This window comes from Rhineura floridana, chromosome 12, assembly GCF_030035675.1.
Source record: "Rhineura floridana isolate rRhiFlo1 chromosome 12, rRhiFlo1.hap2, whole genome shotgun sequence".
In the NCBI taxonomy this organism is placed as follows: Eukaryota; Metazoa; Chordata; class Lepidosauria; order Squamata; family Rhineuridae; genus Rhineura; species Rhineura floridana.
Window position 1 is genome coordinate 34,671,395 of NC_084491.1, and position 26,834 is coordinate 34,698,228.

General features: G+C 43.6%; 2 protein-coding genes across 11 annotated transcripts in view; one reads left to right on the top strand and one right to left on the bottom strand.

The window, feature by feature from the left end:
* The window catches only part of LOC133368398 (opioid-binding protein/cell adhesion molecule), a 919,374-nt gene that overhangs the window by 63,802 nt on the left and 828,738 nt on the right, over window positions 1–26,834 (bottom strand). The gene's annotated exons all lie outside the window — the stretch shown is intronic.
* LOC133368731 (keratinocyte-associated protein 3-like) lies at window positions 13,404–16,527 on the top strand (the record flags this gene model as incomplete). Its single annotated transcript, XM_061593347.1, has 2 exons — window positions 13,404–13,473; window positions 15,983–16,527. Coding segments are annotated over exons 1-2 (615 nt in total), but the record flags the coding sequence as incomplete, so codon positions are not given.

Genomic DNA, 26,834 nt, shown 5'->3' on the forward strand with positions numbered 1-26,834 from the left:
TCTTGCAGCTTCCTATGTCACTAAGTATATAGCTCACATATTCCTGAAAACTGGTCTTGAAGGATCTGAAGACTTCGTCTGTCAGCAATGCAGCCTCCCCATTACAGAAGGGCTGCTATTAAACGAGATTTGTATTTATATGCACACTCTCTCTATTGACCTCTGCACTGGGAGTTCATAAAAACAGAGTAGCACTCTTGTAAAAAAAGAAAATAAAAAAGAGCACTTTCCTTCCCAATTGCAAAAGGAAGCCGTTCCAAAAACAACAACAACAACAAAAGGCTCAGTATTTGGCCATGTTTGTTTTTCAGGTCCGTCCACCTTTGACCCAGATTATATAAAAGCTTCTTTATTAAGTAGACTGCATTGCTGTTCATTCCATTTCACCTCTTGATACGGACGTATTCTCATAACACATCAGGGGGGCTTTGTACTCCTTACTTATACAGGAGGCGAGGGCAGGATAGATAGTCACAGCAGGTACTCAAATAACTGAAAGCCACAAAATGATTCCAGGATATCTTCATCCACAGAAAGACCCTATTGCCCCATCTTGCAGAGGCTGGCAAATGAGTAGGGAGGGAAACATATGACTGAATGTATTGGGAAAGATCCAACAGAGCTGACTGATATCCTAGGACTGAGACTTCAAGCTAAACGACACAATCAGGCTCATACAGCACAATTTTTGGAAAAGAAAAAAAATGTGATTCTAGGGCAGTAACCATACACAGTCTACAATTTTCCCACTTCTGTTGTGTGGAAATGACAATCCAAAAGAATCAAAGGCAGAAGGACAAAGGTAGCCAATTCTTCCAGTCCACCCTTCCACTACTTAGGAGCAGAAAGGGAAAGAAAAATATTCTGGGTGAATGACTGGCTACAAAGGTGATGACAACGCAAGAGACCATGAGCTGCACTTCCTGGAAGATGGACTGCTGGCAAGCGATGGGTTGCACCTCACAAGGACTGGGAAGAATGTGTTTGGCCACAGCATGGAGGTCAGGAGGGCTTTAAACTGAATCCTATGGGGGAGGCAGATGTAAACTTGGAGGTAACTATTGACAAAGGCTTAGGCACAGGATCTAAGGGAACAGCTCTAATGGAGCCCAATAATAGTCTTCATAAAAATGTAGTAAGGAAGCCAGACCATAAACCACATGGTCTTCAATGTCTGTACACGAATGCTCAGAGTATGGGAAACAAACAGGATGAACCTGAACTCTTGATATAGGTGGGTAAATATGTAACTGAAACTTGGTGGGATGACTCCCATGACTGAAATGCAGCAACTGCGGATACAAGTTGTTCAAGAAGAACAGAAGGAACAGAAAGGGAGGCGGAGTCACACTATATGTTAAAAATATATATCACTGCACAGAAATACAGGAGGATGAGCTTGGTAGCTCCACTGAGAGTATCTGGATTAAAATAAATAGGGGAAGGAATAAAAGGAACATGGTGGTATCTACCACCCAATCTAGGAGAAGAAATGCATGTTAGTCAAAATAACATAGAAAAATGCATTATAGTAGGATGAATTGTTTTGCAAAAGTATATTTTGCAAATTTCATAGAAAATGAGTACTGCATATTAGGATAAATTCACACTAAACTTTTGATGACTTTTCATGAGGACTTTTTAAAACAAACTGATATGGTAATGTGGAGAATGATCTTAAGACAGGGAAAAATGAAAAACAGAGAGAAACTAAGACTGTCAGATTCACCCATCTCTACATCCAACTCACATTTTGGATATATATCAGATGTGCAACGGGCCTCCAGATTTACACTAGTACAAACACCACCAGAGAACTGCTGAAAAGGCTGTAGCAAACAATCAAATTTGGGAAATGTATCACTGGTCAAGTTCTCCCCTATTCCCCCTCTCTCTTCCTTTTCCTGCAGAGAACTCCTGCGCTCCATTCCGTCGTCTCTAGTCCTTCCCCTCCCCTTCTTCCACTTCTGTGGACAAAGAAAGATGCACATCACATCCCGCTGGGAGGAGACTGGAGTCAAAGATCTGTCAATTTCTAAGGCTGTTTATTAAAAAGCTTTCTTCTGTCTTTCCTTGCTTTGTTTTGAGCCTGCCTATATCAAATCTTTAAAAAGAAAATGCTGCCATTAATAATACATGGCTTGGTTTGTTCGCTTTCAATTTTCTCCATGATCCAAAAAGGTCTGGTATTCAAGCTGGGGAGGAAGGAGGACTTGTTTATCCCAAACTTTGTTTGTGACTGGTTCTTTGGTGCTACACTCTTCTTATAAGCTTCTTGCTCTGCTCCTGTTGTTGATGATACTTGTTTGTTTGGACTTTGTTCAAGCAGCTTGGCTTTGGGTTATAGCAAATCATCTTGGGTATTTTACCCAGCTATGTATTAACCTACCCTGTTGCCAGCCACAATTTCAAACCCCAGAGCCTATTTATATGAGTGCTGTTCAATAAAGAAAATGATCTTACACATTATTCACTTAATCCATATGACATTTCTGTCTTTCCAAGAGAAATTAGGCCTGCAATCCAATACACACTTACCTAGGAGTAAGTTTCATTGAACACAATGGAGCTTACCTCTGAGTAGACACATATTGGATTGCAGACTAAAGTGTTTTCACAGCAAAATTTACCAGCATCTTGCAGGTACAGCTTGCAAAGAGCCAATTGCTGGTGTCCTTTCACATTGAGCAACTAGGCAGGCAAACCTCTGGAAATCAAAGCACTGCCATTTTTTACACCATTAATGATTAAAATTTACTTATGCTTGATTTATTAGATAGTGTACCCTTCTTTTCCCCCATTTTCACCAGAATCTTTAAAGCAACTCACAATATGCATAAAACACAACTCTTTTATTTTTTTAAAACAACCTTACACCTTAAAAAATAAAACTAGATGATGACGATCCTGACTTATGGCGACCCTATGAATAGGGTTTTCATGATAAGTGGTAGTCAGAGGGGGTTTATCATTGCCTTCCTCTGAGGCTGAGAGGCAGTGACTGGCCCAAGGTGAGCTTCATGGCTGTATGGGGATTTGAACCCTGGGTGAATATCCTCTCTCCGTTTGTCTCAAAATCTGTCAGGTTTTTGCAGGCGTTGTCACTGATTGCTTGGAAAACCTTGAGGGCTTTCTTCAGTAAATTAGACTAACTACAGTATAGACAGGGGGAGGGAATGCAAACCCCTTACCTTTGTTTGCAAGACGGGAGGGTAACCAGCGGGAGAGGGGATCCCATGCCACTAAGCAGGCAGTTTGACCTGCCTTGCATAGCTGCCGAAGTAGAAAGAACAATCTCCAGCATGCTCAGAAGGACAATTATTTCAAGTTGAACTAGACACTAGTAAACTGGGCTCCTTCTCAGGCACTTCTCATGTCATCTCATTTCATAAATCAACTTACAGATTACACAGGATTCCGTGACTCCATGCAGCAAAGCTAGGCATAACTACTAAAGCTAAGACATTGTGGCAGCAATTAGACACATCCCTTGAGACCCTTTAAGTACATGTGGGGCGGGGTCTCTATTTGTGTGTGGAAGGTTTTACTGAACAGGACTGATTTAGCAAACAGGCACTCCTATGAACAGGTTGAAAAGTCAGTGCTATCTGTTTGGGCCTGCACATCTGACAGCATGTCCTTGGCAATGGAGGCAGAGACACCTCCACCAGTTCCTCCTCTGATGCCTCCTCTGGTTGTGCCCTTGACTCCTTCAGAGCTTGGAAAAGTTACTTTTTTGAACTACATCTCCCATCAGCCCAATCCAGTGGCCATGCGGGCTGGGGCTGATGGGAGTTGTAGTTCAAAAAAGTAACTTTTCCAAGCTCTGCTCCTCCTTTTCAAGGGGAGGCATTGGTGGCAACTCAGGAGTCAAGGAATAGCTGGGAGGCAGACTGCTACCATGTTCATCATCATATGCTACTTCTTCAGCTATAACTGGCTCCAACGGAGCAGTGCTGTCACTGTCCAGGCTACCAAAGCCTTCCTGTCTCATCCCCCTCCAGCTGCAACCCACTGGGCCCCTCCCCAGGATCCCAGTCCTCCTCCACCACCATCACCAAGAACCCTCCATGACAATATCAGGCACAATTGCATTAAAATGTGTATATTAGGAGCAATGTGCACTAAAATGCTGATAAGATTTTTTACTAATTGCAAACTGATGTGGAAGTGTAGAGAACTAAAGACTGAAATAATGAGAAACGGGGAGCATCCAAAATTGACAGACTGCTCTCAGACTAGTTGTCTGAGATCATAATTATGAGCTGTATCCAACTTTTACTCAGAGTACAATCAACAAAATTAATGTTATGTTTTATGCTTGTAAGTTTTGTAAAAGCAAATAAAAGTAATTATTTTTAGAAAAGAAATGAATGGACCTCAGTTGCCTATGTCTGTTCATTCCAATGGGCCTCACACTGGATACAACCCTATTGTTACAGGATTTAGATATATATATTCAGGACATATATTGCATTCAGTATTGTGGGCCCAATCCTGTGGAGCTCCTTCATTTTAATTGTTCTTAGTCTTTGTATGCGTCCTCCACACCAACATTTTTTGTTCACCACTTAGAAACTCTGATTAAGAGGTATATAAATACCTGACTCGTGTGTGTGTGTGTGTGTGTAAGAGAGAGAGAGAGATTGTATACTAATACAGAGTACCTACAGTTCACAGAAATGCATATGATTCCCTTACAAGGAACAATTCCAGTTAGCAAGAGTGCAAGAAGCCCTTGCACCAAGGCAGCCCAGCAAGACCTTCCTCCAAGCAAGCAGTCTCCTGTCACCTCCAGCTGCCGCAGCTTCCACCAAACAAGATGCCTCCCTGAGGTGGCCTGTCAGCACCAACTATGGCTCTGGCAGTGGAGGGAGCAACACCTTGCCACTGCCAATTAGGGCCTGAGCATCTCAGCTGCTATCTGGTTTTAGCCCTAATCAGCTGCCTGTCCTTATCAATAATTAGCCAGAGGCAAGGGGAAGAAAAATGCCAGCTTACAAGCTAATATTTCCCACATACTATACAGTCATGAATCATGCTGCCTCCAAATCTGCCATTGCTAATAATAAATGTGGATAGAACAATTACCTCTGCTAAAATTGCTCCGTTCATGCTATTTAGGGAGAGGCCTGTATTTGTGGTGTTGTTATTTCACTGACACCTGGTAACTTATTTCTGGGCAGGAGAGAGGATGGGGCCAGGTCTTAGGCCCTCCAAACTAGTCCGGTTGCCAGCCATTGTGCTGGTTTGATCAGCATTCTGATTATTTTTTTTTGGGGGGGGGGAACTAGAATCAGGGTCTAAAGAGCCAATAAAATCAAGATCCTGCCAGTTTCCACTAATCGGGCTCTGCCTCTCACCTGCCTTGCCTTGCCCTGGTTCTCCCCCTTTACATTTCTAAAACTGCGAGCCGAGACATGACAATCAGGAAGCATAGAGATGTGTAACAGCAATGGGGATTGTTAGAGAATGTCTCCTCTGCTTTGTTGCTTTATTATTCCTCCACTCTGTGTTCCACTCTTTCCGACTTAATTAAGCCAGAAGAATCTCTCAAATTAATTCTGGAATTAGAACATGCACAGTTTGATGCCACTTCCAGCTCATTCAGTTCATTTGCTTCTTATTCCAACACCCCCCTCCCCATGTGGCTGGTCACGCACATCTTCCCTACCCTTGCAGTCTGGTTGTGATTATATGAATGACTGTATCAAAATTATTTTTGTGCAGTGTTTTATGGATGCACACAAGTACACACGCACATCACCCCAAATGAATCTTGACACAGTCATGGGGACACAACATGGCCACCTGTCAGGAACGCTGTAATCAGGAAGAAATTGGACTAGATCAGAGATAGCCAATATAATGCCTTCCAGATGTTCTTAGACTATAACTCCTATCAGCCCTAGCCAGCTTAGCAAATGGCCTGGGGTAATGGAGGCTGTAGTCCAACAACATCTAGAGAGCACCACATTGGATAGCCTTTGAGGTCCCTTCCAACTCTATGCCTCTACAACCAATATAACTTTTTTGCATGTTTTATTAATGTGAGCATGTGCTTTGGCAATGTATGTGTGTGTGTGGGGGGGGTGATGAAGGCTCTGAAAGCTGTAGCCAACTTGTCTATGCACAATGCTCCATATGTTACCAGGCCAAGTTCAAAGGTCTTGCATCAATTTGCAAGGCCCTCAACAACGTGGATCCAGTATACCTTAAGGAGCTGCCTGGTTCCTTACATCCCTGCCCAGCCACTGAGATCTTTGGGGCAGTCTCTGTTAGTGATTCCCCATGCTCGGATGCATGGCTAATCTACCAGGAGCTGCACATTCAGTAATGGGGGCATAATGCTGTAGAATTCCCTCCTTGGTGAATTTCAGGTGCTTGATGGGAAACTTTCTGTCCCAATAGACCTTTTATGTCAGTAGTATTATGTCTATTTATGGAATTATGTTTTTGCTTGTGGTTTTGGCTCATTTTAAACACCATATGATTTGACTGACAAATTGTTTTATTGATTGTTCTGTAAACCACTTTGTGACCATCTATGATGGAAAAGGTGATCTATAAATATTGGAAATAAATAAATAATACGTAGCTCAGAGAAACAAAAACAGAAGAATGGAGGGGTTGTTGTTTTTCTCCTGTGGGGGGGGGAATAAATAAATAAAACACCACCACAAACAAGCAATTTGAAACTCTAAAATTCAGGGAGAAATTGGGGTGAAGAGAAAGTTGCAAGTATATTTAAAAATCTAGGAAATACGAATACTATTAAAATCACCATCTTTTATCTATAAAGTTGCCACTGAGCTTTATCCTGAGGCAAAATGTGAAAGAACTGCTGACAGTGCTGCCCAAGCGTTAGAACCTCAGTTGGCATTCTGAGTGAAAAAGAATTCCAATAGTAGATTTGGGGGGGGGGGGCAATCCCTGGTTAGAGTCAAAGAAGTTTGAGGACTACACAGCTTCCCCCACTCAGACAAAATTGCCAAAATGCCCCCCTTTGCAACATGTGAACTCTTGAATCTGTACCTTATTGTTTGCATATACAATGATTATGATTATGATGTTTCTCTGTTAATTGGCACGTCCACTTACATTCCTATCATATGAAGAAGAGAGACACATCTAATGAAGAGGTGGCATAATGAGGTCCCTTCCCTTTTCCGAATGGAGGAGGATGGCATACTCACAAGGGGGAGGACAGATGTCCTCCTCCTCCATTCATGGACCTTCGTCTTTTCAGGGAAGTCCATGTTATCCTTTGGACCTTGGGACACCCTCTCAGGGACCATAAGATTGTTCCCTAGATAATATCATTTATTCTCATTCAGTACTACCACCCATAAGCAACAAGGTTGATTCTCAGCATTGGACACTCTGCAGTTACAAAAGGTGCCACAGCAATTTTGAGACTGCATAATGGCAGAAACCCATATAATTCCTGCGAGGTTCAATTGTCCCTAAAAGGGGACTGAGTGGAGAACCAGTGGTTGTGTTCTGCAACTAGCAGGGTCATCAACTGTCTCAGCTAGGCTGTCTGAAGTTTTCCATCCTATTCTCCTCTCTGACAAGTGGCTTCACTACACAAATGATTGAACTCCACTCCTGGGGACTCTGCCACTCAGATAGGGGTCCTGCCCAGGAATGCCAAATGCTGCTGTTTTTACAGATGCGTTTGTTTTGGAAAGTACTTCCCATCCAGCTGAAGATGGAATATGCCATATCTGTGGGAAGCTGAGGAAGGTTACCAAGATGCCAGAGGGAAGCTAAGTTGCTCCAAACTGTTCCTGGTATGGTGACAAATCAGAGTTGTTAATTGGTGTGAGAGCAACTGAAGGCAACCCGTCGTTTACAGACTAAACTGCCACCGAGCTCAAAGCAAGCTAATTCCCACCTCAGCAAAGGGTTCTTTGATTTTATTTCACTGCGTGCAGAGGAGATGCAAGAGGGCGCCAAGGGTCATATCTTATTGATGATGTCTATTCATGCAATGTTAAGACTTTTGTTTGTAAAAAAAGCCTGGACTGCAGTCCCGCAATGTTTTCAGAGTCAGCGTGCCACTCCTGTGGTAGCCACACTCATGGCTACCTTGAAAAGTACATGCTGTTGTGTTTCGCTCTTGGTTTCCTCCAATCCAGTGACACCGTTTAGAGAAGGAATGGGGCACTGCACCATTAACCCCAGCCAAGCTCTCGCCTGCCTGCCTGCCTTCTTACTTACAACCAGCCCAAGGGGTGGCACTGCCTGTCGCTCCCTCCCCCTTAGCATCAGTGTTTCCATTGTAGAATTCAGACAAATGGGGGAAGAACTAGACTTAGTTGGCTCCGACTGTCGTCGGTTCTGCCTCCACCTAACGTTTGGTCTCTCTTCTTTCTGCCCTACCTGTCCCAATGGGCACCAGCCACGAGGAGCATCTATGTTTCTAACCAATTCATTGGTTTTAATATATTAAGTGACTATCATTATAAAATAAACAAATGAACACATACTACCAATGTGTACCACTGGCATAAATATATTAACTACTTAAGGGGACTGAATTGCGTTGATAACATCATCCAGCAAATTTAATCCCATGGGATTGTTAGTAATACAGGCATGGGGTGTCAGTTGTTTTTGGTTAGGTCATGCAGCTTATAAATTTTGATTTTGGGTGACTCAGACCCTTGGCAGAGCAGAGCTGCTTAAAAAACAAAATGGCACACAGTGCTTCAGTTAAATTACATGTTTCAATGTACTATAGTAATACAGCTTGTATAGAATCAAATTAAAGGTACTGTGGCTACAGCAATATTATACAAGAAAAGCTTTTTGGCCCAATACATGTGAAAAGTCTGTACTACTGAGTTGGAAACATAGCATTTCCACTATGACTATTATGTAAAAGTGGCAGTGCCGTTAAACAGACTAATTGCTGACATACTAATATTGTTATACAGCCACTCTTGTGGCTGTATAATTATGAAGGTGCAATAAAGTAACCACAGCAAATTCTCTTCAACTACATACACACACACACCCCTTGCTGACAATCATACTCCCTCTCCCAAATCTGACATACCATCCCTGTTCCAAGTTGCTTGTTGTGTTGAGTTGTAGCTGGAAGTAAGGAGGCTAATGTATTTGAATCACAGAATCATAGAACAGCAGAGGGGCCTATACGACCATCGAGTCCACCCCTCTGCTCAATGCAGGAATCCAAATTAAAGCATCCCCGACAGGTTGCTGTCCAGCTGTCTCTTGAATGCCTCCAGTGCTGGAGAGCCCACCACCTCCCTAGATAATTGGTTCCATTGTTGTACCGCTCTAACAGTTAGGACGTTTTCCTGATGTTCAGCTGAACTCTGGCTTGAGCCCGTTATTCCATGTCCTGCATTGAAAAGGAAATGCTGTCCAAGGTTTATACAAGAGGATCAAATAGGTTACACTAAATCTTGGATACATTTCTTCTCTTCCCTTTACCATGGTTTCTTTCGGATGCAACTGCTGTTGGATTTTCTAGAGGTAATAATGCTGGATTTTTCACTTAGGGATAGGGAAGAAATTCAATTTAGTTCACATTTAAAGCCGAATCTATCAAATCTGAAACAGTGTGAGAACCAAAACACAACTATCCTTCAAAATTTACACTTATCCAAACTCTGTGATGCAGTTTTGCAACCAACCAATGTTGACAAAAATACGTATGTTAGGGGAAATATGCATAAAAATGAATATATCAGTGAACACACAAATATGCATTATGTTAGGGGACCTTGCATGTAAAAGTGTCAAACCTGCACACAAAAATGTGTTAGAAGACATTCACACTAAAACGATGAAGAACTTTCAGTAGGATTTTTTAAAGAAAAAAATGCAAATTGCCCTAGAAGTGTGGAGGACCAAATTTAAAATTGGAAAAATGAGAAAGTGAGAGAATCAAAACTGACAGATCGTTCCACTCCTACTGACACTCCAATCCTATGCATAAAGTGGTATTTAACCTGGTGGAATTTGCTTCTGAGTGGACGTATATAGGATTGCACTGTAAATTATCACACCAGAAGTAATTACCCTGTAGTGGGAAACTTGTTTCCTATGTTAATGTCTTCAGAAAATTAGCAGTAAACTGCTAGTTCACAAGCAGTCTGATTAGGAGTTTTAAAATTGAGCCCTGCATACTTTGGAGACTTTCTTCTCCCTGATCACAAAGATCAGACTTGACTATACCAGCAGGTGCTTTACTGCTTGATTCTCCTACGTGTGTGAACTGTCCTTCAGTCACACAGAAACTGATGAGGCCTGGACCTCATCTGGGGAAGAGCTATGGCTCAGTGACAGAGCACCTGCCTTGCATGCCTCATGTCCCAGGTTTTCTCCCTGGCATCTGAAGGTAGGGCCGGAAATGTCCCCTCCTTGAAACCCTGAAGAGCTGCTGCCAGTGTAGACAATACTGAGCTGGATGGTCCAATGGAAAAAAATGGAAATGGACTGCCTTCAAATCAATCCCAACTTATGGCTACCCTATGAATAGGGTGTTCATGTTAAGCGGTATTCGGGGGGGGGTTACCATTGCCTCTCCCTGAGGCTAGTCCTCCCCAGCTGGCTAGGGCCTGCTCAGCTCACCACAGCTGCACAAGCCAGCCCCTTCCTTGTCCACAACTGCCAGCTGGGGGGCAACTGGGCTCCTTGGGACTCTGCAGCTTGCTCACGGCTGCACAGGTGGCAGGGCATGTAACCCCTGAGCCACTCCCTGTGGGGTGATCTTTTAGCTGGCCCTTGACACCCAGGAGACACGAGTGGGGATTTGAACTCACAGACTCTAGACTCCCAGCCAGGCTCTCCTCCCCACTCTGCTATACCAGCTGTGTAGATGGTCCAATAGTCTGACTCAATATAAGCCAGCTTCCTGTGCTCCTATGCTTTTAAAACTGCCACATGCTTCATGCTTAATTCCAGAGCACCAGCGCTTGGGCTGAAAGCATTGTTCTCCTTAGTAGCAACCAGCAAATATGAAGCTGATGCCTCATATATTTTAAATCCCAGCATCAATGCTTTTTCTGCGTTTTGCTGAATTGTTTCAGTCAAGGCCAAACAATGCAGTACAGGGAATACAACATAACTCATCCTGCAGCTGTGGTCAAATCCAAACGGGATTCAGAGAAAGGCCCCTTGACATATGCCTTAATGGCAAATGTTCACCATTCAGTGCTGCTAACAAAAAGCCTCTGACAACAATATGTACTTGATAAAGAAATGCTATCCAATCACCTTATTGGCTGCAGTATTTGTTAACCTTTTGCTGGGAATGAAATATTAATGGGGACTAAAGAAAAGCAGGTATTTCAGCTTTAGAGATGAAGTGGCAACACCTCCACACTACTAAAAATTTGCAGAATGCCCATCATGATGATTGAGAGAAGGTTTGTGTTTATTACAACCAGCTTTGCGCTCTCCAGATGTTTTGGACTACCGCCATCTTTGAACATTGGCTATGCTGGCTGGGGCTAATGGGAGTTGTAGGCCAAGAACATCTGGAGGGCCACAGGTTCCCCATCCCTGACAAATCATTCTCTTCTGATCAAAAAAGCTGGAATACCTATTGTAAGATAATTCAAGTCATTTGCAGTTTGGGGGTTGTAGCCAACGTTAGTCCTACTCAGACTAGACCCATTAAAAATACTGGACACAGCTAACTTAGGTTAATTAATTTTGCTTGGTCTACTTAGCCGGCTACAATCCGTTTATTTGTTTTTTGTTTTGTTTTATTAATAGCACATAACTGGGTAACTTTTCAGTTGATTAAAAACTAGCTAATTCAGAATGCAATCCTCTGCTTGTTTTCCTGGAAGTAAGCCCTGCTGAACTCAATGGGACTTGATTCTGAGTAGACATGAATAGGATCGCACTGTTAACATACTGCCAACGCAATCCCATACATGTCTATTCAGAAGTAAGGATTGCAGTGTTAATGTTAACATATATTATATTATTATAGTAGTATGACTAAATGTTATTAAATACTGAGCCCTGTGTATTTAAAAAAAATAAATCCCAGCAGCAAGATCTTCTGAGTGTCAGGTGAAATTCAACCATGCTGAATTGCCTATTCCTGGAATGCAGTAACCTGCAGGGTGTCCGACCGTTACCAATTAAAAATGATGATTTGGTTTGGTTCCCAGTCCAAACCCACAAATGGATTTCAAATGCTCCTCACCTTCCAAAACAATGCTCTTTGGAAAGAGGGTTAGAGAAAACGAAGACCATCCTTCTCCTTTGTAGCACCTTACAGCATGTTCCCTCACTGTGCATTATCTCCACAAATGGCTGCCTGTCTCCATAAATGAAGGTTTTCAGAGGTGGGTTTCTTGAGATGGAGGAAGAGAGGGAAATAATAAAACTATAGGTGGATGGCTTTAATTGATTCCATATCCATTGTACCAAGGAAGCTCTAACGAGGTGAAAAATATCTTGTTATTGTCAAGGCTCCTGAAGTTAACAAAACCGTTTGGAGGATTCCCTTTGATGTTGAAGCATGTTAGCCTGCTGCAGGGCACACCTAAGTACAAATAAACCCACCCAGGCAGGGGGAGTCGAGATGCTTCAAACACAGGTGCATTACAGGAGAGCAGTTGACAAAAGGGAGGAGGAAGAGAGCAGACAATACGAAGGAAAGAAGAGCCTTGTGGGGAACTGGGATACTTGTAGTTAGATGCAGCCAGGTAGCATATATTTTTTCCTCCCCTTGCTGGCCCTCTCATGCAAAAGACAGCAAAGATGCTCTCTATGAAATGGTGTAGCCACAGAAAGACTAAGAGTGCATTTCACGGCCAAAAGGAGGATGGAGCTAAGAATATGTGGCTCTATCTCAGAAATCATTCTGGTCGTATAAAACCCTGTGTGTGTATTTACTTATTTAAAAGCATCGATAAACCACTCAATATTGTAAAAACCTCTAAGGGGTGCTCCACATGAAAACAATAAACAGTTATCACTTAAACAAAAATGCAACATAAAGCCAGTTAAATGGTGGTATAAAAGCATATCAAAACAGGAATTCAGGGAAGTCAACCACTTAAAACAAGGTTCAGTCTTATGAGTCAGGCAAAGCCTTTCCAAGATATCTGAAGCAACTGCTGGCAGCTGCTTCATGTACGGCAGAGGGAAAGGCATTCTGGAGTACAGGGGCAATAACAAAAAAAATGCATGTTTTTCAGATCACCACCACATGATATTCTGTAGGATGTGGGGTCATTTCCTCCCGGTCGATCTAAGAGATCTTACATGTCTATACAGGGACAGGCAGTCTTTTCGTTAACCTGGCCTCAAGTTGTTTCAGGCTTTATATATTAATAACAAGACCTTGAACATGGCCCATCACATCATATTTTCATTAGGATGATTATGCTTCCCTCAACATGGGTTGGAACAAGAACCTCCAGCTAGTCTCAATTTTCACTATGGGCAAAACTCAGTGGCAACAAAAAAGTAAGGAGAGCCTTCTTGGATCATACGACAGACCTGTCTAGTCCAGCATCCCTGGATGGCCAACCAGACGCCTCTAGGAAGCCCACAATTTTTAATTTGAGGTAGTCTGTCTCTGCACCATTTCCATCTAGCTCTCACAATTGCAATGATAGACCCTTTCCTGCTTGAATTTAGGAAATCTCTGAAAAATTGCACTGGTCTTATCGGAATCGTTTGAGATTCCACACTATTTCCCGCAAGGGGGAACCTCCAAATTTGATCTGAATGTCACTTTGCTGAATTCGAACTAGAAATATGGGCAACCAATCCCTCCGTCCCATTTTGTGAGCCTCCCTGAAACTCATCCGGCTTCTCTTGAAACTCCCGAGAGGTACTCTGAAACTTTGCCTCTACAGAGGCAACCATTTGACAAATCTGAATGGCAACTACCACTACACAGCTTTCTCATAACTGAAATTTCTCATAACTGAAATACATTTAATTTGGAGGCGCTCTTACCTAGGACTGAGATGAAATATCTCAGAAGAGATTTTTTTTTCTGGTAAAATCTGGAGAAATTTGTCCTCATCCCCCCTCCCCCAAATGGGCCATTTTGCTGAATATTCTCTGAATATTTGTGAGGCGTATGAGCCGTTTCCCCTCCCAATGCCTGGAACAATAAACAACACCAGGTCTTGTAGGGGGTGCAAATGGTAGCCAGACTTGCAGCACCAACAAAATACCAACAAAAACCACAGCAACAACACACCTTGGGGGAAAAGAAAGAAGACATTGCTTTGACTGATGGTGACCTCCATCCGCAAGAAAGTATTGGAAAGCCGTTTTTGTCCAGCTCTTATTTATTTGTTCACCTTTTAAACATCACTTTTACAGTATGTAACATGAATGCCACCACGTGGTATTTAGTATTTTAAAATAATCTTTTATTTGAGCAAACCTCCTCAGTGGAAGGAGGCAACCCCAAAGCAATGATTCTTTGAGGCATGCTGTGGGCATACTCATTCTGCTGCACCTGTCTGAATGGGAAGTGACTGAATGTTCTCGTTATAACCAATGCAGAGGTGGCACGTTTTACACAGCTATCCATCAATGCATTCACCTGCACACCCTCTTTTAAGGAACCCGACTGGAGAGTGGCAAACCCATAACAGTGACTCATACAGAGGTCTGACGGGAAGAGCTCTATAAGGGGCCAATAGTGATTCTTCAACATCTTTAAATCAGGAGTGATGGAATACTCCAATTACATCCAAATGCAGAGACGGACAGAATTATCTGTCTGCAGTCTCAGCTAATTGGAAGGAGCAGGTGGAGAGCAATCAATCATGCAGAGAGACAGCAGGCATCTTCCCTCTGGGGTGGGCACACTGGGCTCAGAGAACCTTTAATCTTCATTTCTCACAGCACATTAGCAGGTGGCCCACAGTTTGGGACTGACACGGGTGTTTCCAGGATAAGGATTTCTTTCCCTTCTTCTCAAGATGGGAATACACCAGGCAAAGGCAGTCTCGTCCACATCCTTTCTGCCCTCTGCCTTTTCCTTCCATGCTGCTGCTTTCCTTTCCATCCGCTTTCTTGCTCCCTGTGCACAGCCACTGACAGAATGGGGACACCATTCCAATAATGTCAGCGGTTTATTGGGAGAGGGGTGGGGCAAGGAGGCACGAATGGGGAGAAAGGGGAGGGGAGAAAAATGCAGGCAATTTTTATTACCTCTCGGAGCTGAGTAACTTGCAGTTAATATGCAAATGTGAAGCCATCCCTTTGTGAAGCAAGACAAGAGTTTTATTTAAGTGTGTGTGAGGATGACCAGACGCCACAAAAGGGAGGATCAGAACAGCAAAAACCCCTTGCTTTGGATGCAGACAAACACACTGTTCTAGAGCATCAATTCCAGCTTGGAAACGCAAAGGAAAATTAGGATAGGGTGCAAACTGCCTCCCCCCGCACAAACTGGCAGCCAGAAGAAACCAGAGACACCAGTCGTGAGATATGTCAAGGATCCATCTCACTTTCGGTTCTTGTCTTGTTAAATTCAGAGGGGATATCTAGTTTATACAGCAGGTGCAAGTCTCCATTTTTTTTCTCCTTCTGTGAGAAACTCAAGAGCACGCCCTACCCCAAGTCTGTTCTGGGTTTCCCCCCAACCCTCCAGATCAGATTTGGGGATGCTACGGGGTGTGCATGGGGGGGGAGGCTAAGCGCCATTGCTCTAGCACAAAACATTAGGTGAATACCTCTGTCGCTATAGAAAGATGTCCTGTTATTTGTATGCCACAGGGGGAAACTCCCCACATGCGACTTGATGGGGCCCCGAAGAGTTCGCGGGGCGAGGAAGGGCAGGAGCCGCCGCGGGGGGGGTGGGGGGATTCCCAAGCCTCCTTCGCGCCTCAGCCTAGCGCTGCCCTCGGGAGCCCCTCCCCCTCTTGGGGGCTTGGTGCCCCGCCCCCAGGCTTTCCTTGCCTCCCATGGCACGGCAGTCCTCACTAGCCTCCCTCCCTCCCTGCAGAGGCGGGCTGCAGAGCCCAGCGGCTAGCTCGCAGCAGCATCTCGCTGGTGGTCCTGGGCCACTTGACCTTGGTGCTGGGGGCCATCGTCCATGGCGCCCTCCTGCACCACGTGGCCCGGCCCGCGCACACCATCACACTGGAGTACGCCGTGGCTAATGTCGTTGCGGTGGCTTCTGGGCTCTTGAGCATTGCTATCGGCGTCCTGGCGATCCTGGTGTCCCGGAGCTTCTCCCACCGTTACCTGCCTTGGATCCTGGTTGTTATCACCCTGGCAAATGTCCTGATCTCAGGAGCCTGCTGCGTGGGGCTGGCACTTGCCATCTCCCTTACTGTTGTCAACAGTGGCCGTCATCTCTTTACTGGTTGCAACAGTTCTGCCCTTCCAGCTGATGCCCGCACTGTGATAACAAACGAGTGCCCTTTTCACACTACCCGCATCTATGACACAGCCCTGGTCCTCTGGCTTCCTTCCTTGTTGATGGCAGCAGTGGAAGCCGGTTTGTCTGTCTGGTGTTGCATAGCCTCCCTCTCTCTCTGTGGAATTGGCCCCTCTTCAGCCTCCTACAAAGTGGCCCTGCTTCAGGCAGCTGCCCCACAGGAGGTGGCTGCCGAGGAAGGCTCTGAAGGGGAGCCTCACCACCAGCCTCTGGTTGAAATGGACGAGGAAGAGTGCTGCCTTTGAGAGTGGAGGGAAGAGAGTGACCCACTTTTGCTGCTAGACTGTCCTTCATGTTCTTGCACGGACAGATGGGCTTGTGTTCAAGGTGCAGAGCTGGCCAGGCAGGAATCTCTCCCAAATTGTTTTTTTTTTAAAGTGTTTTTAAATTTGTATATTTGTTTTTAATGTTTTTAATTGTAAACCGCCTGGAGAGCTTCGGCTATGGGGCGGTATACAAATGTAAATAATAATAATAATAATAATAATAATAATAATAATAATAATAATAATAATAATAATAATAAAACACCCACACACAAACACAACTTTCTGCAAGGAGTAAACAAGCAGAGCAGCTATTTCACACAGGTCCTGTTTGTGGGCTTCTCAGAGGTATCTAGATGGCCACTGTGGGAACAGCATGTGGGACTAGATGGGTCTTTGGCCTGATGCAGTAGGGTTCTTCTTATGTTCTTAAGGATGCTGGAAGATTGTCCGTCTCTTTTGCTTTATGAAGTTGCTATACCTCTGGTGCTAATGGGTCGTAGACAATTCAGTCCTACTCAGAGTAGACTAGGGATGTGCTACAATTTCACGTAATTCAAATTTGGTACCAAACTTTCCATTAATTCACTTATTTGTTATAATTGTGGATCAAATTTTTATATAGTGGTTTTCTGCGTCTATCCTCAGAAACTTTTTTTTAAAAAAACCCAAAGTCTAAAACGTTGATATTAATACTGATCTTTTTATCAACATTTCCTTAAATTTATAGACTTTAATTTATCAGCATTTTCTTTCAAAATATCAATATTTCCTGCTAAAAATATCAATATTTGCTTTAAAGATATTTGAGGGGGAAAACGGATCAGTAAAAGCAGTGGCTTGTGGACAAAGGACAAACTCAAATTGATACCACCCTGTTAGGTCACTGGAATGCTTTCAAACCAGCACTGGCCAATGGATCCCATCCATAGAGCAGACCCACTGAAATTAATGAACCTTAGTTAGTCATGTCCACTAACTTCAATGCGTCTACTCTGAAGAGGGCTAGCGCTGGCTACAACCCACAGTTACTAACCAGCACTTGAAAAATCATAGGCACCAGGTTGCCTAGGAGCTTATATGTACCTCAGACCCTCTTAGGTGTTAAAATCAGCAGGAGCGGACATCTAGGGCATTCCACCACTTTCAGAAGTTTGGGAGGGGGAGTCTGGAAGAGGACATTTTCTGTGGCAGCCCCTGTGAAATTCCTGAGGTGCATTTGGCACCTTCTTTGTACAGTTTTCAGAGAATGATGAAGATGCACCTCTTTACCAGAGATGTGTGTTTTCAGGACCCACCTTATTCCTGTGACTGTTGTAATTTGTTTTAAAGGTTTTTAATACTGTATTTCAAATTTCTGTAACCCGCCCCGGGACCTACTGGTGAAGGTAATAATAATAATAATAATAATAATAATAATAATAATAATAATAATAATAATAATAATAATGACAACAACAACAACAACAACAAAAATAATTCTCCATCCCAGTGATGCTATGACTGTCTGGTGCCTAAACAGTTTGTGTCAGAATTGCTTTTTAATATTTTTTAAATATGTTTTGTTTTAATATATTTTAATGTTTGTTTTTATGATGTTTCATAGTGTTTTCAGTGTTTTTGTTCCCCACCCTGGACTCCTATTGGGAGAAAAGGCAGGATATATTATTATTATTATTATTATTATTATTATTATTATTATTATTATTATTATTATTATTATTATTATTATTATTATTATTATAGGCCATTTCCCCCAAAGCTTACCAATATTATCTAGGAATTCAAAATATATTGGCAAATGGCACTGCCAGCCACCACATCAGCAGCATTTGTTAACAGACTGCTCTTCTGACATGAGCGGATATAACACATGAACATGATGTCCAAAGGAGGACATGTTATTTCTACATAACCTTCTAACCAAATCCTCCAGACAAAAGGTCGATTTTCAAGGCAGTGGCTGACATCTGCCTGAGCCATGTTTTACCTGTTGATAAACACCCACCCACATGTGCCTACAAAGCCTGCTCAATACGAAGGCAAAGGAGCACTCGCTTTGCAGGAACTGCCAGCGAAAAAGGAGTGAGGGCGAGGCAGGAGAGAGGGGGACAAGGGAGATGGATTGAGGAGATACTGGCTATTTCATTATCCAAACGCTTCACTTAAGAAGCAAAACAACCCAGAGATTCATTAAAAGACACACTCAGCCCTCCAGGCCCTCCAGGAGGTCTGTTGCTCGCTAATAAGTCATTGTGGAGCCAGGCTCCTGCCACCTAAGAGCACATGAGGACCCTTAATAATCACTCTTCATTTGACTAATGACAACCCGTTGGCTAGCAAGGAGCAAATCACAAGCACCGAGAAGGGACCTCGAGGCTGCTGCTGCCTGCACTGGATTCAACAGAATAAATCTACCCATCAGCTATCCATCCATACCCCCCCAATCTGCCTGCTCTTCCTTGTGCATGTAAGATCCCAAGGAGGGCCTCCAGCAGCGAAGGCCAAGACGCAAAGCAACTATCACGGCTCTTTCACTTAATGAGACTCTTCTTCCTCCACCCTTGAACCCCCCACCCCAAGACACAGCCTTGATCCCAGACTGGAGCACACGCCTGAGAGTCTGCATTGTACAATTAGCCAAGATGAGTATACCACTCCAATTAAAATCCTTTCCACCAAAGGGCTGCCTTTTTATTTTCTCATCCATCACTTCCCTTCCCTATCTCCTCCTGGCTTGCAACTCAGCATGAGAAGCAAGCATCCAATTATCTTGGTATTACTGCATAGCCTGCCACTGCGAAGAGGAAGTACTCTACATCAGGAGGACATCTTCCAAGGGGGTGGGGAGAAACGACTCACACAGCTGGTAACCATGAGAAGACTTCAAAGCTCTTCCTTTTAAGAAGAGCCCCGATGGGTTCAGGCCAAAGACCAGAGCCAACCCTACCATTAGGCAGCTGCTGAAGGAAGGAGAATGATGGCAACGTTTTTGGAGGAGAGAATTGTGCATGCCACACACACCCTCCCTACACTAGCCTGTTACTTAGCTCAATGACTAATAGCCACAATGGCTATATTTTACCTCCACTACTGGAGGTGAATACCAGCTGCTGGGAATCACAAGTGGGGGAGAGTGCTCTTGTGCTCAGGTTCTGCTTGTGGACTTCCCATACGTCTCTGATTGGCCACTGTGAGAAGAGGGTGCTGAACAAGAAGGGCCTATGGCTTGATCCAGTAGCAGGACTCTTTTTATGTTCTTATGCTGCTCTCAAAGTGCAGCGGAGGACGCTGTCCCATAGCCAGAGTTGAAACATAAGAACATAAGAAGAGCCTGCTGGATCAGGCCAGTGGCCCATCTAGTCCAGCATCCTGTTCTTACAGTGGCTAACCAGGTGCCTGGGGGAAGCCCGCAAGCAGGACCCGAGTGCAAGAACACTCTCCCCTCCTGAGGCTTCCGGCAACTGGTTTTCAGAAGCATGCTGCCTCTGACTAGGGTGGCAGAGCACAGCCATCACGGCTAGTAGCCATTGATAGCCCTGTCCTCCATGAATTTGTCTAATCTTCTTTTAAAGCCATCCAAGCTGGTGGCCATTACTGCATCTTGTGGGAGCAAATTCCATAGTTTAACTACGCGCTGAGTAAAGAAGTACTTCCTTTTGTCTGTCCTGAATCTTCCAACATTCAGCTTCTTTGAATGTCCATGAGTTCTAGTATTATGAGAGAGGGAGAAAAACTTTTCTCTATCTACTTTCTCAATGCCATGCATAATTTTATACACTTCTATCATGTCTCCTCTGACCCGCCTTTTCTCTAAACTAAAAAGCCCCAAATGCTGCAACCTTTCCTCATAAGGGAGTCGCTCCATCCCTTTGACCATTCTGGTTGCCCTCTTCTGAACCTTTTCCAACTCTATAATATTCAATTGTAATGTTTTTAAGGTATTTGTCATGGCCATTGGCTAGCACAATAAATATACTTGACTAATTTAATAAATAATATCCTTTTTGAGATGAGGCGACCAGAACTGTACACAGTATTCCAAATGCGGCCGCACCATAGATTTATACAACGGCATTATGATATTGGCTGTTTTATTTTCAATACCTTTCCTAATTATCCCTAGCATGGAATTTGCCTTTTTCACAGCTGCCGCACACTGGGTCGACATTTTCATCGTGCTGTCCACTACAACCCCGAGGTCTCTCTCCTGGTCGGTCACCGCCAGTTCAGACCCCATGAGCGTATAGGTGAAATTCAGATTTTTTGCTCCAATATGCATAATTTTACACTTGTTTATATTGAATTGCATTTGCCATTTTTCCGCCCATTCACTCAGTTTGGAGAGGTCTTTTTGGAGCTCTTCGCAATCCTTTTTTGTTTTAACAACCCTGAACAATTTAGTATTGACAGCAAACTTGGCCACTTCACTGCTCACTCCTAACTCTAGGTCATGAATGAACAAGTTGAAAAGTACAGGTCCCAATACCGATCTCCACTTTCTACAGCCCTCCATTGGGAGAACTGTCCATTTATTCCTACTCTCTGCTTTCTGCTTCTTAACCAATTCCTTATCCACAAGAGGACCTCTCATCTTATTCCATGACTGCTAAGCTTCCTCAGAAGTCTTTGGTGAGGTACCTTGTCAAAAGCTTTTTGAAAGTCTAAGTACACTATGACCACTGGATCACCTCTATCTATATGCTTGTTGACACTCTCAAAGAATTCTAATAGTTTACTGAGACAGGACTTTCCTTTGCAGAAGCCATGCTGGCTCTGCTTCAGCAAGGCTTGTTCTTCTATGTTCTTAGTTAATCTAGCTTTAATAATACTTTCTACCAGTTTTCTAGGGACAGAAGTTAAGCTAACTGGCCTGTAATTTCCGGGATCCCCCCGGATCCCTTTTTGAAGATTGGCATTACATTTGCCACTTTCCAGTCCTCAGGCATGGAGAAAGGACCTGAGGGACAAGTTACATATTTTAGTTAGCAGATCAGCAATTTCACATTTGAGTTCTCTGAATCATCTGCCAGTCAAGCCAGATTGTATATACAAAATAAGGGGAAGCCCATCTTGTCCTTAGTCTCAGGTAGCAAGATGTCTTGGGCCAGCCCTACCAGAGGCCCATCTGGTGCAGCATCCTCTTCTCACAGTGGCCAACCAGGCTTAGAAAATGGAATGGCCAACCTGGCTTAGAAAAATGGAAGATCTGCAGGGCACACACGTTGCTATTCATACCTCGTCATCTCCAGACTATGACTGAAGGTAATTGTGGCTGAGTTGAGCTGAAGGTATGCCCACCAGGGATGGGTGAGTCTGTCAATTTCTGTTTCTCTCAGTTTCTCTATTTTCTCATCTTAAGTTCATCAGTTGGTGTTTTTTTTTTTTTTAAAAAAGTCCTAATGAACGTTCATCAGTGAATTTATCCTAATATACACATTTTTATATGTAATCTTGCATAATTTATTTTATTCGATTTATTATTCGATTTATTAGTCGCTCATATACACGTTTTGGAAAACAATTTCCCCTTATACAATACTTTTTAATTTTATTTTCACTAATATATGCATTTATATGCCCAATGGTGTATGCATTTTGGGCACATTACTTGGCTGGAGAACTGCATTGCAAAATTCTGAAAAGTGTAAATTTCAAAGGATGTTGGTGTTTTCCATTTACATATTGTTACAGAACGTGTGAATTAGGTAGATTCACCTGTAAATGAGAACTGAATCAAAATGTCCCCCCAATGTGTGTCCACTTAACTTAGTAACACAAGAGGGGTGGGGGCAGAATGCAACACAAATAGTCTCTGGAGATCAGAGGAACTGAAAATTAATCTAACTGGTCAGATTCCTGGCTGGCGATGCGCTGGGATACTTGCCATGGAAAACTGGGGAAATGCTCTGAACCTGGAAAGTGGGAAGCTTTTGCTTTTAGGAGTTTTTCACTATTTTTATAAGGCTGTTTTTAATTGTTCTTAGAAGACTGTTTCGAACTATTTTTAGACGTTTTAATTGTACTGTTTCAATATTATACATTTAATGATAAATAAATAACTAGGTGCAAACCACCCATGAAACTCTGAACCTGGAAGGAAGGCTCCAAAAAAAAGGTACTCTAAAGGATTTAGAACTGATTCAAGTAACCCCAAAAGGAGCAGAAATGAAATAAATTTTAATATTGTTAAACACAGGCTGATTCCCCTGCACAGAGAGAGAGAGACAGAGAGAGAGAGAGACAGAGAGAGAGAGAGACAGAGAGAGAGAGAGAGAGAGAGAGAGAGAGAGCGCCAGGCATATGTGCCTGCCAAAGCTAAAACGGATGTATGGAGGGAGGCAAAACATATGGGTGCCCATCTGGTTAAAAAAGCACACAGCTAGACCTTCCTTACATTTCACATAGCTAGGACGCAGCGGCAGCAGCAATGTTAGCAAGGAGACATTTCTTTGCAATGCCCCCCCCCAAAAAAAACCTTGTGAGGAACAGCTTGCTTGTCCGCAACTGTTTTACCAAGCAAGAGATGAATAACCTTGATTTCTCATCTATGCCACCTCGCTCTGCTCTCGGAGGATTTAATTAGCCCCTAAACAGGTCTTCAGACGAAATGGAGAGTCTGGTAGCTTAGGAGAGAAAAGGAAGAGGAGACACTGCGACAAAAACCTAGCTGATGTGACAAGTGGCTGCATTTGATGCCTCTTGTTAGTCACTTGGCTTGTTGCTGTTTCTTCTTGGCCTAGGGCAACAGCGGAGGGTCATCCCTGATGCTTTGATTAGGTGTAACAACAGGCAGAAGAGGAGCTGATAGAATGCCACAAATATCGTCAACAAAAGCCCCCTCCCCCAATGAGGCATGGGATGGAAGGAGCGGGGATTTCTGCAGTGCAACTATAAGCAGGAGGTGCTCCATAAGGAAATGTGCAGGGGTAGTTCATGCAAGACTCAGGTGTGTTTGGTACAGGAGAGGTCCGCAGGGCAGGGCAGCACCGCTCCCCTGCCCTCCCAAGACACGGAGTATCTGCCACTTACTGGGATGGGGCAGTGCAAAGCTCGAGCAGGGTGCTGGCAAGGTTGGGGCTGGGCTGGCACATTGGGAGAAGCGCCAGATCAGTCCTGTTGGTGTGCCCATGTAGCCCCAACGCTGCAGACTCTCTGCCCCATCCATGTAACAGGCACTGCTAGGAGGCCAGGGCCCCACAGCATGGGCTGCTCCTTGTTGGCAAACCAAACATCAAAAAGCAGTGCTGTGCCTGGAGGGGGCACAATGTTAGGGGTCCTGATCCAGACTGATGTGGCCGCAAATCCCGCACACCACTCCATGGGATTATGTCCCATACATGACAGGAGGAGAAGGAGGAGGGGGCAGACTCCTGTTGCAAGGAATGTACAATTCAAAATCCAAAAGTGGGGAGAGACAATAAAGGAAGAAGATGGGAGGAGAAAGTAAAAGTAAGAATGTCAAGTGTCAAATCTCATCTGTTATTTTTGCCTCGTGTGTTTCAGGCACTTACAAAACCAGATAGCCATTTCAGCAAGTAGACCATTTTCTAAATTGTTAATTCACAGATCAGTTTGGATTGTCACGTCTGTTATTCCACCCCATGCATTACATGCACAAAGAGGAGCCACGCAATTAAAGGGTAGACCTCTAAGCATACACAGGCTTTTTCCTTGCAGGCACTGACTTTCAAAAAGCAGGTGCCAGGCGCAGGGGTGGGACAGGATGAGGAGAAACCAACATAGCACTGGGGGCAGCGCCACTAATGGTGAACATGTGTGTGTGAAGAGGGCCATTATCATTTGTTTTAAACTGATGTATTTTAAATTGTTGTGACCCACCCTGGGACCTTAGGTGAAGGGTGGGTAATAAATCCAGTTTTAAACAATGGAGCTTCATTCTGATTGAAAATCACAGAGATCTGGTTAACTGTGCATGGCTCCTGATTGAGAAGTCTGGCCTGCCAATGCACAACATTGGAATTATGCTAATCTAGTTTCCCAAGCAAAGCATCGACTGGTTTACTGTTTGTCAACAGACCATGTAGGTTCACATCATTCGCCATTTCCTGCAACACCTGTAGTTGTTAAATATCACTTTCATTTTTTCACATTCATCCACAATAATCGTTCAGACGCCCGTTGCTATATTTGGGAAACCCTTAAGCACAGCTGTAGGACTGATAATCCCAGATATGCACTACATCATTGGGCAGAGGAGGTGAATACAGAGCAAAGATGGGGACCCTTTGGCCCTCCAGGTGTTGTTGAACTCCAACATCCATCAGCCCCAGCTAGCATGACCAATGGCCAGGGTCAGGGGGATGATGGGAGTTGTAATCCAGGAACATTTGGAGGGCTGCAGGTTCCCCATGCCTGATCTAGAGCATTGATGATAGGTGCAGAATGGAGAATAATGGAGGTAAATGGAAGAGTAGTTTTTTTCATTTGTCTGTGCAGAAGTATTTAGCTTACAGTTTCTGTGTGTGTGTGTGTGTGTATATAAATCACCTTAGCAGACTGGATTCACCTTTTCTTTTAGGGGGAGCCAGGGAAATTTTAAGAATTGTCCTCTTAAATACCAGGTGGCCAATGTTTTCTTCTCTTCCCACCTCACCCCACCTTAAACGGCAGGTTGGCTTTTCTCAGCATCCTATTTTATGCTACTTTTTGTAAAGGGGGAGGGTCAGAGAAAGAGAGAGAAAGCCTCCCTCAGGCAACTCATATTTAAATGTAAGACGAAGACTGTTCACATTTGCTTGCTCTTGAAAGCCACTTAACATCCCTCCACTTTTTTTTAGGGCTGGGGTGTAATGGGCCCGTGTAAAGGAGGGGATACTCAGCCTAGCCTGAGTCCCTTCCCAAACTTAATTAGTGTGGCCTAATTGCCACAGTAAGTGAAATCCATCAGTAATAAAAACCCAAAGATCAAATATAATGGATAGAGAAAGCTGTTCTTTAAGCCTGGGCAATCACACACACACACACACAAGCCCAGCCACCACCAGTTTGAAGCAGACACTCTAGGGCTGAAGAGCTTTTGTGGTGCCTTTAGAACCTTTAGAAGCGGCTGTGAAAACTAATTGCTTCAGTTTCCCCTGCCCCTTAGGAATGAATGGGAGGGGGGAATCCTTTTCAGAACATCTTGGATTCAGGGAGTGACACAGCAGAGAATAAATTGGAGAAGGTGCGATGCAGCTGCACACCCCAAAATATCTCCTGGTAAAGGCTGATGAATACGATCTGGCAGAAGGAAAAAAATACAAGAACTTTCTCTCCAATTGGGTTAAAGATGTTGTTCTTAGATTAAGCATTGTTCCTGTTGTTATGTGCCTTCACGTCAGTTATGACTTATGGCGACCCTATGAATCAGCAACCTCCAGTAACATCTGTTATAAACCACCCTGTTCAGATCTTGTAAGTTCAGGTCTGTGGCTTCCTTTATGGAACCAGTCCATCCCTTGTTTGGTCTTCCTCTTTTTTTACTCCCTTCTCAGAGGAAGGCATTATAAACCCACTCTGAATTCTGCTTACCATGAAAACCCTATTCATAGGGTCACCATAAGTCGGGATCAACTTGAAGGCAGTCCATTTCCATTTCTCCTAGCATTAAGTTTAAGCGTATCCAGTGCTTAATTTAAGTATCATCAACTGGGGGTCCCTGAGTCAAATCCAGCCCCTTGAGTAATGCTACCTGGTCTTTAACGTCCCCATCAAAGCAACATAGGAAGTTGCCTTCTGCTAGGTTGGACTATTCACTAGGGATGGAAAGATCTATCAATTTCGGTTCCCTTGGTTTCTCATTTTTTCAATTGTAAATTCAGTTCTCCACATTTCTGCATTTTTTTAAAAAAATATCCTCATGAAAATTCTCCAGCATTTTGTGTGAATTTCTCCTAATAAACACATTTTTGTAGCAGTTTTGACTCATAAGCATATTTTTGCAAGCAATTTTCCCCCACATAATTCATTTTTATATGCTATTTTCACTCGTGTATTCATTTTTATGCACACATTCCCCTAACATATGCATTTTTGTCAACATGCTTTGTCAAACCACATTGCAAAATTCAAAGAAGTGCGAATTTCAAAGGATGGCTGTTTTGGTTCTCATGTTTGGAAAGAGCAAATCTGAATTGAATTTCTCA